Raw genomic sequence first — 14,219 nt, forward strand, 5'->3', positions numbered from 1 at the left:
AAAGCAGTGACTTAAATATATGGTTCTCTGTCCGTGTTCCTCAACCTTTTTCTTCTTGCAGCACACCTATGACTCAGCATGGCACATCAAAAATGTATGATGATATACTATTAATAGAATTACATAATGCCATGTACCTATTATTATTAAACAGACCAACACCTGTGAGCAAATTTATTTTACATTTAATTTCTTAGAATACATAAAAATGCATGGCTTGGAATAAAGAATAAACAAACATCGTCTTATTTCATCATTGCGGCATAGAATGAAATACAAACATAAAAAACATAGCAACTGTGATAAAAAATATATAAATAAAACTTGAAATTAATAGAATAAGTAAAAGACCTTTGTGACGGCACACCAGTTGCAGAACACTGCTCTATGTAACACTTTGGAAACAAAAATGAATCATCCTGTTACTTAAGGGTTGAGATCCTTGCATTATGTAATGTTTTATAAACATCCCTATTTCCTTGTGATGCATTGTAATAATTACCTCATATCCAACCACTGTATCTGCATTATATAATTCATGGACAACTCTAGTAATAGCTCTATATTAACAATTTAAACAATACATTATTTTAAAATATAAAAATGCCAATACTTTTTATACATAAAAATGTTTCTCACCTTTCTATTTTAACTAGATGCAGTTCAATTGTATTAAACATTTAGAATTTTTTGAATAATTTAGAGTATGGCTTATAACTGAACTGTGAAATTCACAAACATGTCGTAATCTGATATAGAGTATTGTATTTTGTATACATAAACGTTTTTATGTTAAACATTAACATTAAATATTCTCAACCAAGCAAACTTAGCAAGCTATGTAAAGCAAAGACTTAGTAAAATTTTCTACTTGAATATTAGAAACCCACTTCTTGTTCAATACATAAAAGTAAAAACACTATTATAAATCAGGGCAATGATGGTGATGGCGGCTAATATGATTGCTGGGCATCTTTTGCTTGTTCTTTTGGGCTCAGCTATTACACTAAGGTTTATTGTAAGGGTTTCTGTTTTTTTGTTGTTGTTGAGAATAGGGGGCTAATATGATTGCAGGTCATTTGTTGCTTGTTCTTTTGGGCTCAGCTATTACACTAAGGTTTATTGTAAGGGTTTCTGTTTTTTTGTTGTTGTTGAGAATAGGGGGCTAATATGATTGCAGGTCATTTGTTGCTTGTTCTTTTGGGCTCGGCTATTACTTTGAGGGATGTGCTTTTATAATTGAAAATTGTGGAAGATAGAATCAATGTATATAATGCTGTTTTTATTTGTTTAAATTAACAACATACTTCCATATACTGCCATATTCACAATCGAGGATTAAGCATTAGACGTTAACCAATCACCATCTGCTTTACTTTTAATATGTGAATGCTTATCAGTTAACTCCTAACTCTTGGCCCTCTGTTGTGAATATGGCCATTAGTATCCATCCTTTCTATACAAAAGCAAAACTGACACTGAGAAGGATGCGAGGACTTGTTTTCTATAATAATAACTAACCCATAATAACTACATTTTCTTATTGTGTATTACTAAATTTTTTAAAATTCATTCAAACATAATCTACAAAATTACAATCCTTGAATATCAATACTCCAGTTGATTGAGTTTTTACTGTAATAAAATAGCCAGATGCCAAGGCAATAAAAGTATTAATCTATCACTCTGGTAATCCAGTAATCTTCCAAAGTGATGTTTTGATATAAACATCGCTAAACCCGATGTAATATAGCTAATCATCAAACATATGCCGTAAATCCATCGGGCTAGTTTTAAGGCTAATTACTAAATAAATTACGAAGTCAATTTGGCACTAGAGGTAAGCGTTATGTGCCATCTCTTATTAATATTAATAATTATAAATAAATTAATTAATTTAAATAATTTAGAACCGCTGGGAGAAAAAATCGGCCCGGAGCGGGACTCGAACCCACAACTCCTGCTTACCGTGCAGATGCGTTGCCAGTTACGCTATCCGGACCTCCGATCCGATCTCCTCTTCCAGCGTATAACTATGTAACCATCGACGGTTATTACAATGCTGGCTGGGGACACATTCAGTGCCCACGTCCTACTCCTATAATTGTTTATATATATTACGCCTTGCCGGGGCTTGCGATGGCCGGTTGAGTGCCTTATAGGAGTAGGACGTGGGCACTGAATGTGTCCCCAGCCAGCATTGTAATAACCGTCGATGGTTACATAGTTATACGCTGGAAGAGGAGATCGGACCGGAGGTCCGGATAGCGTAACTGGCAACGCATCTGCACGGTAAGCAGGAGTTGTGGGTTCGAGTCCCGCTCCGGGCTGATTTTTTTCTCCCAGCGGTTCTAAATTATTTAAATTAATTAATTTATTTATAATTATTAATATTAATAAGAGATGGCGCATAACGCTTACCTCTAGTGCCAAATTTATTTCGTAATTTACTTAGTAATTAGCCTTAAAAATAGCCCGATGGATTTTACGGCATATGTTTGATGATTAGATGTTTTGATATCTTTCAAGTCGAGATGAAACCTAAAGAATTTTCATGCATAATTTGAACCTCATCCCTTGCTACCCAGCTGCCCCATTGTGGTCTGGCCAAACCCATGAGTCTGGCAAGTAAATATGACTTTTAGCATTTGTAGAATAGTGTTTTTAAAAAATAAAAATACATTAAATTTTCTGAGATTTTTGATTATCAAGTATTTTCATCAAGATTTTCAGTAACTAATTACAGAAATTATAGTAAGTATATTAATTGATAGATACAATCTTTATATTTTTATCTACTTGTTTGGGTGTAAAGTAAACTCTAACTCAAAGCAAAAGGGACAGATTTTCGAGTCAACAGAATTTTAAGTTACAGAAACTGCTGCTGTTGTAACAAGTTCATAAATATCATGATACAAGTAATATTGTTAGACTTAAGTACATTATATTTGATTGCTTTTTAGGTACTTATAGGTTCAAAATAGCAAAACATTGACACTATTGATGAAAGAAGTCTAACATTAAGTGTTAACATTTGATTGATTGATTTGCATTTAAAAATAAGTTGTTTAGATTTACAATTTTGTATCGTGTGGTCATAGACACATTCTATATAATACCAGTCTTTCACTTTATGAGATTGTTTATCCTTTTAAAAATGCAAAAGAGAGCACACAAAAGTCTCGGGATCTTAAATTTTAAACTAGCAAAACGTAATCTCGAAATTATTTAGACTTATAGAAACGCGGAAGCACAAGTCTATGGGAGTTGAGTGGGGATAAAAATAAAATTTGAGTTAAGGAAGTCTTGTTGGGAATCTCTGGTATATAAAAGACATTTTTGCCGCAGTAACACTCAAAATCATAAAATATTAAATAAGTAAATTTTTAAAGTTTGCCATTTTTTTTGTGTGTGTGTACATTAAAATAATTAATAACAAATTTTTTTTCTTTTGTTTGACAGATGAAGAATGGGAGAAAGAATTACAACAAGAATTACAAGACTTTGAAATGGTAGCTGGTGAAGGTAATACAGATGATGTCGAATGGGAAAGTGAAATAAAAGAGATATTAGAAGAGGATGCAACTAAAAATGTAGCATAAAATTTATTGTTTTTCCCCCCTGTAACTGATATATGCCTATTTTTAAATTGTTATCAAACTATATAGAAGAAAGTTATATTTAAATGAATTATTGCTTGTATTATATAAACATACGATAATTTTACTTCCATATCGAAACCATTCGACTACATTTCTTGTGTCGGATCCGTTCTTAATTTAGATTTATTGCCAGTTTTCATTATTTACGTAATTATTTTTTTTAAATTATAATAAATCTCCTGCATTAGAAAAATAAACTTATTTAAGAACAACCTCTTAACATTCCAGTACAAATTAAGTTTTTAAAATTATTATAATTATTGTATTTGATGGATTTATAATGGTAGCTGTTTGGTGTTAATGGACAGAGCACACATTTGAGTTTTTTGATATTATATATATATAAAGCATTTTTCATGATACATATTGTGAAGTAGAAATAAAATTATACTAAGATTATGCCCATATATATCCTGATGAATAGTTTCAAAATTATAAATTTGTAATTATTTATTTTTATTTTGTTCAGTTCTCTTGAAAAATATATATATATAAATTTAAAAAAATCAAAACTGTAGCCAAAGAAAGAAGAAAACTCAAAAATAATATATATATTTGAGTAGTTAAAATTATATTAAATCTCTCTAAAAGTCTCTTGAATGTTGTTTGTGTGTATAGAACAGTTTATATTTTTCCTTATGATTTTAAGTACCATAATGCGATAGAAGATGACGATGCTTTGTCTCTGTGTCAATTCATAGTTTGTATTTTAATTCTGCCGTAATCGAAGGTCTGTTACCGATACTGTATTCTTGTAGAAAACAAAAATTCATAATTTACAAGCATTTATTTTTAAAAGATAATTTACCAAGAAAGTTGATTACGACGATGATTTTGGTTAAGAAAAGAAAAACCAGAAGATAAAAATTAGACAAAATGGTGCAAGATGGAAAAGAATACAAAGCAATATAAGTCTGTATATTTTTTATATTGCTTGCATGATAACATTTGGATATACTTACACACTTTTTAAAAACATTTTTGATAAATTATGTGCATTATTTAAATTATTCATAAAGTATTCCTATTTCCAACGTTGTCTTTTCTCCATGTAATATAAGTTTGTGCACAATATTATTATTATATTATAATAATTTCCTTGAAAATGATTACAGAATAAAAGTAGAATTTTGAGTCAAATTAGTCACCAATTGAATGAATGTAACAACATACACTTTTTAGAAGTCCACAAAGTTTTAGCATTTTTGATCTGAATGATTCAACTTTCTCAAATGATGTTTCTTTATCTTCCTGCTTCCTTTGTTGGGAAGGATGAGTATTGCGAACGAATCTCTTAAGATCTTAAGAAGAGATGTCGATCGATCCATATTGAGAGATGATCTTTTCAGTTGAAAGTTGGTTCCTTCGGTTGAGAAAATGCTTAGAGTATAAAGGGCTATTTTAAACTATTTTGGCAAGTCTTTAAACATAATAGGTGCATCTGCATTTACAAATTAATCTATTATTAAGTTCTGGGTTAAAATACGTTTAAGTCATAGCTCATATGTCGGCACAAATTTGATTTTAACAGTTAAACTGGGAAGTCAAATGCCATCATTAGTTTTATTTTTGAATCACATTGTTTCTAAATCTGATATTTTCATATTATACATGTAATATTTATATTAGTATGCTTGATAATTTTATCTATTTTCAGATAAATTATTGTAAGATCGATTTACTTACATTTATAAGATAGAGTATTTTGAAAGAATAAAATGGAATATCAGTTTTGATACAGGAAAATTTTATGAAATTATCAAACATATCAAGAATAAGAGAATTCACTGTAATTTAACTAATAATCTAATTATTATTTAAAACAGAAATGTGGATAAATACCTAAAAAGAGTTAGATAAAATCTTACGATACAGGATTTCCAAAAAAGTTACTGTGCAGTGAGAAATTTGTAATGACATTAGAGTTATTCATAGACGTTGCCTATGAGACCCGTAACTGATACGTCCCACATTTCCACTTTGCATTAGAAAGCTTTACTACTGGCTCATGGACATTCCAGTTTTTGGATTACAATTTTTGGAAGACTCCTTTGCCAGTCACACAATCTTCTATGGAATCTGACCTGCTATATCTCTCCAGACCTCTCTCCTTCAGATTTTGGGTCCTCTGGGGACATTTCTGGCATTTGCTGTAGGAGAAACTGCATTTATCATATCTGCATTGTAAAATTTTTCACTGCACAGTTACTTTTTGGATACCCTTTATCATAAGATAGTCTAATTTTACATAAATATTGAATTAACAGGCAAATGTGGTTATAATTGTGATCATTTATTGATGAGGATTGTGCAAATACTTGATTTTTTTTAGTGCCTCTAATGCTTTGTTTAACAAAACAAGTGTAGCAGCATATGATATTCGATTGAGAAAATTTGAACTTTGTATTTTGTGTACACAAACATAAGTATTTTAAATATGTACAGTACATTAATGTCAATATTAGTCTTCCAGGTATGATACAGGCCATTTTGAGCCTTCTATTAAGGATTTTTTTAATATTTAAACAGATCCACTAAAATCTTGATATTAAACACAAATTCTTCTTAGCATTTAAAAGATATTAATGTGATTTCTAATGTATCTTCCATTAAAATCAAAGTATTTGCTGTGATTATAATGTGATTAAGATTAAAGGAGTAAGTTTAATATTGTGGAAGCATTTAAATTTTTGTTTACCCAATGTTTGTGAACTTATGAAACAGGAACTGTCATGAAAAAAGCATATATACTTTGAAATAAATTCTAAAATATGAGACTGAAAAATATTTTCTACAAAATATAAAGTATAAGAGAAATGTGACAACTGAATAAACATACAATTTGGAATACTCTCATTAAAAACACAAAAATATTTTATACATAAAGTGATTCCTGAGCTAAAAATCAAACCAGAAAGCGAATCTATTTATTTAGTTTAATAATTGTGATCACAGTATATATTCGAGTACAGGTTGGCTCATCTGTTAGCTCTCTGACAAGTTTTAGGGTACAAAACGTGAAAGTATTTTTTAGCAATCGTTTTTAATGCTGTTTTCTTATTTTAATGTGAAGAGGTTCTCGTCTTTTAGTCTTACTTAAATGCAAGATTGATTCCGGTTACGTTAAATTTGGAATGGATTTGTGTGTCGATTGGTACAGCAAATCTGCTACAGTCAATCTCGCCCAACCATTATACTGTAGCAATTGCTCGGTCTACAATTTCCCACTGTTCGAATGACATTTCCATTACGATCTATGAATTTCTATATTGTTTGATAATCTTGGTGTAGTATTATTTAGTTCCGACTATATTCTTTTGAATAGGACTGCAATTTAGATCATTGAATCAATTGGAAATAAGAGTTTGACTTCGGATGAATTCTTCTACCAGTTATGTTGAAGAAGCTTGGTTCTACTGTATTATAAAAATATCTTTAAAAATATATCTGGAATTAAGCTAAAAATTACAAAAGAATAAATGCATTTTTAATAACTGAAATTGGTATTCTGTTAAGAGGATGGAAAACTCGCAAAAAGTTTAACTAATTCTTTGTCATTAAGTGCAAATGGTTATTAAATATATATTGCTGCATCTTGATTTCATTTTGAATTTATAGAAATTTCAAGAGCTTTAAATCTATTTTTAGATAGAAAAAGCACTTTTTTGTATGATAATTATAAAATTTGTCCAGAATTTTTTGATGTAGTTCAGATTTCTTTCGGCCAATGGTAAACTTTTTTGCATTTTTTAGTAACACTTACACACAGAAAATTTCACAAAAAGATGCAAGAGTTAATCGTCGGCCAAAAGATGCAAGAAGGACAATCAAAATTAAAGATTTAATGTTACGCAGAGTGATTTACCGTAAAATGTAGTTTGAACTTTGTATACTATTCCACCTTAGCACCAAAATTGATCATTACACTTTAAAATTTGTATTTCTTAACTTAAAAAAACAACATCTTAAATACTTTTTCAGCAGGACTTTATTTAAGGTGTTATTTTTTAAGCTAAAGTAGTTTCAGCTTACAAATTAAAAAAAACTCTTTGTATTTCTTTTTGTAAATTAAATGACAAATATTTATAAACTGATTTTTGATTATTAACAGAAATAAATTAATTTTTTTAATTATAGGTTTGAGTTGGTTTTTTTTTTATTGGAAAGCGACGTTTCTGTAAATGTCATGTAAATAACATGCATCACTTTTGTATCATTTTGTCATCACAGATTTCTGAATTTTAAGCTTTTTAGTTAGAAAAGAAGAAACCAAAAATGTTTGTATTTGTGAGAAATGAAGTTGCCAGAAGTTTAACTCTCTCTGCCCTGTGGGCACAAAGAGGGTGTTTTTATCAAGCCCATTATGGGTCAGTTGGACCTACAATGGGGCATCCTGGTGATAAGGGATGGGGCCAGCTTATCCAGACAGACACCGTCCAAAAATTTCCTGGGATTTTTGGACTCCAGAGTGGTAGAATACAACCTTAACCACTCAGCCATCCAGCTGTCAGTGTCGGAAGTTGCGTTACAAGTATAAGTTTACTCTAAGATAAAGTTCCAGCTTCTGTAATGATTTTACAAAAATATAGACTCTACTATTCCTTTTCACAGTTAACAGGGATTGGCTTTTCTGATTGTTCTCTTCCAGCATTTTCTATCCTTTACTATATCAGATGTCATATTATACTGTCCCATATTTTTTTTAATATGTTACATCCATTTCTATTTTAGTCTTCTCCCTTATAACCCATGTACTTTAGTCTTTGTCATTCTGTATAATTCTTGCCATGTGTTCAAACCTTCTAAACTTCTGTTCCTCAAACTGTTTTGTTATTTGTACTGCCTTCACACCTTTCCTGACTACAGGCCCACAACTAAAGGGGGCCATGGGTGGTCTCTCTAGAAAATTTTGTGCTATCTTTATCCATTATTTTAAATGATGAAATTTGGTTTATATATTTATCAAAAAACTATAAATAAAAAATTTTTAGTGTTTAAACTTCAAATATTTTTATACCATTTGGTACATACATTTTTTAATAATAATATATTGCATTTACGATATATTCCAGGAAAGGGTCTTGGACCCTCTTCTCTGGGGTAGGCAACCACAAAACTTCTAAGGCCATTTCACAGTTTGCTAAGCCATCCCTACTGTAGTCATTCTAGCTACACCCTCATCTGACTAAATCAGTTTTTATTTTTTCTAGTCACTTCACACATCCACCAGAGCACTAATTCACAGAGCACATTCACCTTCACACACTAATTTTGACCTCTTTTCCGTTCAACACCACCCAAATGCCACAAATGATGGGACTTGCATTCTAAACAAAGCTTTTAACACTTATTTGATAAGAAAAAAGAACCAGCCCACAATCAAAATAATTGTTTTCATCATGGGTGGTTTGGCTTCAGACCCCATTATGTCTGAACTAATTTGCACCATTGTAGTTTTGCCATCACTTGTAATGTGAAATCATATTGTAGATCTTTCTTTGGTAACTTTATTATGCTATATTAAAAAATTACACATACATACATAAGTTAACTGTATACATATGTTACATTATTTTCATAGGTATTTAAAACTGATCTCTACACTTAAAACACCTCTACTTCTACAAAGAATTCAAATCTTGCAACTCATATGGTTCAAGTTAGAAATTTGTTTCATTATACTTAGCCTTGCTGACTTTTTTTGAAAAATAATTTTCATGTTTTTAATGACTAGTTACATAAGTACTGTACAAGCACAAAAACATATAAAGTGATGCATGTTATTTTGTTTGAAGTACTTAAAGTATTTCTTTGTCATAAAAATCATTTATGCAATTGTAGAGCGAAGAGGAAACAAGCGAGTCAAATATAATTCATTTTATTAAATTAAATAAGATGTTAAGAAACTCTGATTAGTTACATAGAAAAAGGTATTAACTTTATGTGTATTAGCTTGAACCACAATGTATAAGAGATCGAATAAATTTTTGTTTTGTTTCTTTATTAAAAAGTCAAATTTTTTAGCAAAAGAACCAATTATGTAGACATGCTTTTGTGTCTTGATTTATTCCTCATCTGCTCTGTTTTTCTAACTTTTATCTTCTGAATTTTTCAAGAGTTTATTATTTACGCCATGCCCATTCTCTCTGCAATTAAATTGCAATATAGAATTTCACACTAAAAAGTCTGTTATATATGACAAATACTTGATTTCATATAATTCAATTCTTTTTGCATTTAAAGTGTCGTAAACATTCCTATGAAAATTATGTAAATTTTTAAAATCTCAATAAAAGGAATTTATAGAGATTGTATATTTGACATACCTGCAGAAATCTAATGTCAAACTCGAAAACAAAATTTTCCTTCTTTTATTTATCTTATAGAATATCGTTGAACTGATGTTGTTTAGTAATTTATATTAAATTTAGTGCTGTAGAGATTAAATTTCAAAAGAAAATTAATATGCTAAATGTTTGATAAAGATCTGTTTATTTAAGAACTAGAGAGAGAGAGGTATGTTAGTCGGAATCTTATCCAGAGAAACAATTAGTTTTTGTAGGAATTTATCCGTTAATATTGGAACGGGCTAATGTATTTATAGTAATTTTATCCAATTTTTGTTCCGAGCTTAAAGAATAATTCAATAGTCTGTAGATAGGAAACTTTCCGGTAAACAAACAATTTTGTAGAGTGGTGTGTCAAAGGCAAGAACTTGTTTTTATAAATCAAATCACACCATCTTGAAGATCAGAATAGGGCTGTAACCCTGTGAGAGAGTGAAAAAGTTAAAACAAAGCCTCTCTACTACTAGCAGTGTAGTGGATAATTTGTATTGTCAAGAAGGTAGGATCTACAGAGAAGCTTTGTGTATTCAATATTACCTCTAACAGATATTGATAATTCACTAATTGTGAGAAATTATTACATATATCAATACATAGATTGAGTGATATATATACTGAAACTATGAATTGACTAGCTAATGAAAGGCATTCTTAGTTTACATTACTTCAAATTTTTTATTTAACTTACTCCAAACATTAATATGTTTATGTTTAAATGATTATTTTTAGTCATTGCAGTGGCCAACAGTCTAGTCATCAATTTCATTCACAAGTGATTATCGTCTGCCTTAACTCCTATTAGAAATTGAGAAAGATAACGAAGGTAGGGTTACAAAAACACTGGTTTAATTTCCCTAGTGTATTACGTAAAATGCCTGGCGGTCATTATAACTTCCCGTACAAGATAATGTCTTTGTAATATCGGTCCAAATTTAGCCAGTTGCTTCTATATTCCAATCTCTTGGTCGGCATTTGTTTCGCCTCTCTTCTTCGTGGTCACGCCGATTAAAACTTACCCAAAACGATACAGTGCAAGGTTTCAGAATCTGTAATAGCAGCAGGTATGAGAATATTTACCCTATTTTTGTGCTGCTTCCTTAATCAATGGATCCTGTGTGGCACAATGGATTTAAAGTTTCAGAATTTGTTCAGCCTTGTTCTGTTGGCAAAGCAAAATGATTAAATTTTATGAATTAAAATAGTATATTTGCACTTTAGGTAGGCAATTCTTCTACACATCTCTACTCAAACTTAATTTGAAACTTAGCCACATTAAAAAAGAAAGAAAAAAAATAGTATTTGTTTATAATTTAGCAAAAATTCATAAAGATAGTAGCTAGAGAATGTTTGCCTTCTCACAACTAATGAGTCACTTAAAATGTTGATGTATAACACTCCAAAGTATCACGTGAATTCTGACTGTTGAAAATTATTTCTTAAATTTATACTGTTTTCTGGTCTAGAACCTTGAATCTAGTGGATCAATTGCTATACTTTATGAGCATTTAAATGTATATAAACTGTGTTAACACTTTTCCAGAAGGTCTCTTGTGTTGTGTAACTAAACAATTTGTATTGTATTATGCGACGTGTGAACGAGTTTGGCATAGAGGATATCGATTAGATCTTGTGGTATTTTGGCTATCCAATATCAAACACAAATACTATGCATGATTCTTATGTATCATATTGCGTGAACTCGTCGTTTAAGAGTTAAGAGATCGTTGAACTTCGTAGATTTTCGTAGATTTGAAGAGAGTCGCCATTAAAACTAATTTTTTAATAAAAAATATCAGTTAATTTGACTTAAAAAAATCCGATTAGATTTAATTACGGGTGGCACAAAAGTCGGTAAATATGATTATAACGACACCGAAGTCTGGGTGGTTAATCGACTTTCGGGCCACCCCGTGTATTGTTAAGCTTCCCTTCATTCGGAGGAGTCTCACCTCGCATCAGATTAGAGGAAAGTATCGAAAAATTCGGTACGAAAAACACATTTATGCAAAGCAGAATTTCGTATTGTGTGCAGTATCGAGAAATACGAAGATTCCTCCTTCCCCCTCGTTCTATTTACTTTAAAGTGTTCTATTTTAGACTAGTGATGAGTATCGTGAGTGTTAAAAGAAGAAAAAAATATAGAAGTCTGTTAGGTAAATCTCGAGAAATTTACTAACAATTAAGTGGAAAAACAGGAAAAAAAAATTAAACGCATTTATGTAGTAGAGTAGATGAAAATAAATTAGAAACTTTTTCAAAAATTATCATCACGTTAAGAGTTGGTTGTGCGAAATATGTTATATATATATACACACACAAATATATATAACCTGTAAAAAAAATACTTCTGTAAACGTACTCGAGAACCAGACAAACAAACAGACGCTTGTTTTTTAATATCTAAGATTTTTCATATTTTGTGTACTGTGAATTTAACATTCTACTAGAAATTTATTGATTTAAGTGTTTTAAATACTTTTTTGATATTTATAAAAAAAAAACAAAGAATAAATTTTACAATTATATATATATGTATTATATATATAAATATAAAAGAAAAATTTATTCTTTAATAAATAGTTCTTCGATACTGCAATTGTTTCAACCGTACGCAGTTCTTTCCACGAATTGTGTGTTTACCAAAACATTGTTTTCGTTAAACATAAATTGGATTCTTAGAAACCAGAGAAAAAAAATCCCAAATTTCAGCAGGAGCAATCACGAAATAAATTGTAATCTACACTCCGATCGATGAGTCATTCACACAGATGTGTTCCAAAAGAAAGAAAAAAAACACCGTGTACGGTGGAAACAAATTGCAGTTATTGGAAATTCGAGCTAAACTAGTCTCCACAGCATTCCATTATTCAGAATGTGTGACATATACGCGATACATTAATTATATAATTATTGAATTGTTACGGTGTGCCTTCTCTATTACGAGCATTTTTTAGTGTTGTAGATACGTGTTGAACAGTTGTGCGTTGAAGTTAAAACTCGCTATTACTCGTGTGTGTGTGTGTGTATGTTCTTTTGAACGATCATTCTTACTTTCTTACTTTAAAAAAAAAAAACAAATGAAATCCACACACTATGATTTTTCAGTGTATTCCATTTAAGAGATCGTGTGAAATTCCTAGTGCAATGGGCCCATTCTTGTGTTATTCTGCTTCAGAGTCGTGGCTTCGGGAACTTTTCTAGAAAAATTCTAGACTTATATGCGTTCTATACAAAGAAATCGGAAATGTCTCTATTCGAATGTTGATTTTTGTCATGCCAAATGAATGTTTCTTCCTTTTTTTAATTTTTTTTAAAGATTTCTGATTATTGATAATGCATAAGTATGGTTTATTAGAGCATGTTATGTGTAAAAAGCTATATACATAAAAAAAAATCACTTAGGAACAAACTGCAATATCTGTCAGAAGCTGTAATGTTGGAATGTTGCAATTAAAATGTTAGCATATGTTAAATGATGTGCAGTTTCTTTATTAGATTGTATAGAAACATATTTAACACATACTAAATTGATGGGTCATTCACACACGCGCGCAAGTTCGTCATTTTGCATAGAATTAGATTTCAGCAAGATACTGGGTTGAGAAACTGCTTGAAGATTAAGTTTTGTTTCTAAATCTTGTCCACAAATTTAAGTTTATTTCGGTAAAATTGATGGAGAATTGGGTCATTAATGATTTATGTCTTTGGCTTACATAACGAAGACCAGGTGCTCATTGTTTATCTCTATTTTTTTATGTACCGAAAAACCGGATGCTTTCAAAGAATGGCCGGAAAATTGATTAGATGTCAACTGACAAAAATCCGGTTTTCGAGTTTTATACTGATACAGCTTGTCTTCTAATGAGGGGTGAATTGAACAATGTGTTTCAGATGCACGCCAGGAAAATCGTTTTGTTTTTGTGTTTTTAATCATTGATACGATTCATTTGTAACACTTAAAAGTCACTTACACTGCATAAAAGTGGATTTACTTGGTGCTAAATCTCGGATATATACTATGCTGGCGTTTGTCGTGCCTTGTGTTTAGTATTGTTACGTGGAACCGAGTTTCGTGTATCCCATGAATATGAGTTTAGTAGAAAGTTCAGGGATTTTTCTGTACTGAAATGTCTAAATTAGTCCTTGCAGTTTCTTTCTCATAAAAATGAAACTCGAGAACCTAACCTTGAGAAGGGCATACAAAAGTAGA

The 14,219-nt window shown here is 30.5% G+C and overlaps 1 protein-coding gene across 1 annotated transcript in view; it reads left to right on the forward strand.

Annotated features, from left to right (window-relative positions):
- LOC111641121 (synapse-associated protein 1-like) overlaps positions 1-13,083 on the forward strand; it is a 132,760-nt gene extending 119,677 nt beyond the window's left edge. The window contains exon 6 of the mRNA XM_023387241.1: positions 3,463-13,083. Coding sequence (XP_023243009.1) covers positions 3,463-3,602 — 140 coding nt within the window. The 3' untranslated portion in view covers positions 3,603-13,083. The remainder of the gene's footprint in view (positions 1-3,462) is intronic.
- The last annotated feature ends 1,136 nt before the right edge of the window (positions 13,084-14,219 follow it).

Source organism: Centruroides sculpturatus, unplaced genomic scaffold (genome assembly GCF_000671375.1).
Source record: "Centruroides sculpturatus isolate CEXI.00-Female unplaced genomic scaffold, Cexi_2.0 scaffold785, whole genome shotgun sequence".
In the NCBI taxonomy this organism is placed as follows: Eukaryota; Metazoa; Arthropoda; class Arachnida; order Scorpiones; family Buthidae; genus Centruroides; species Centruroides sculpturatus.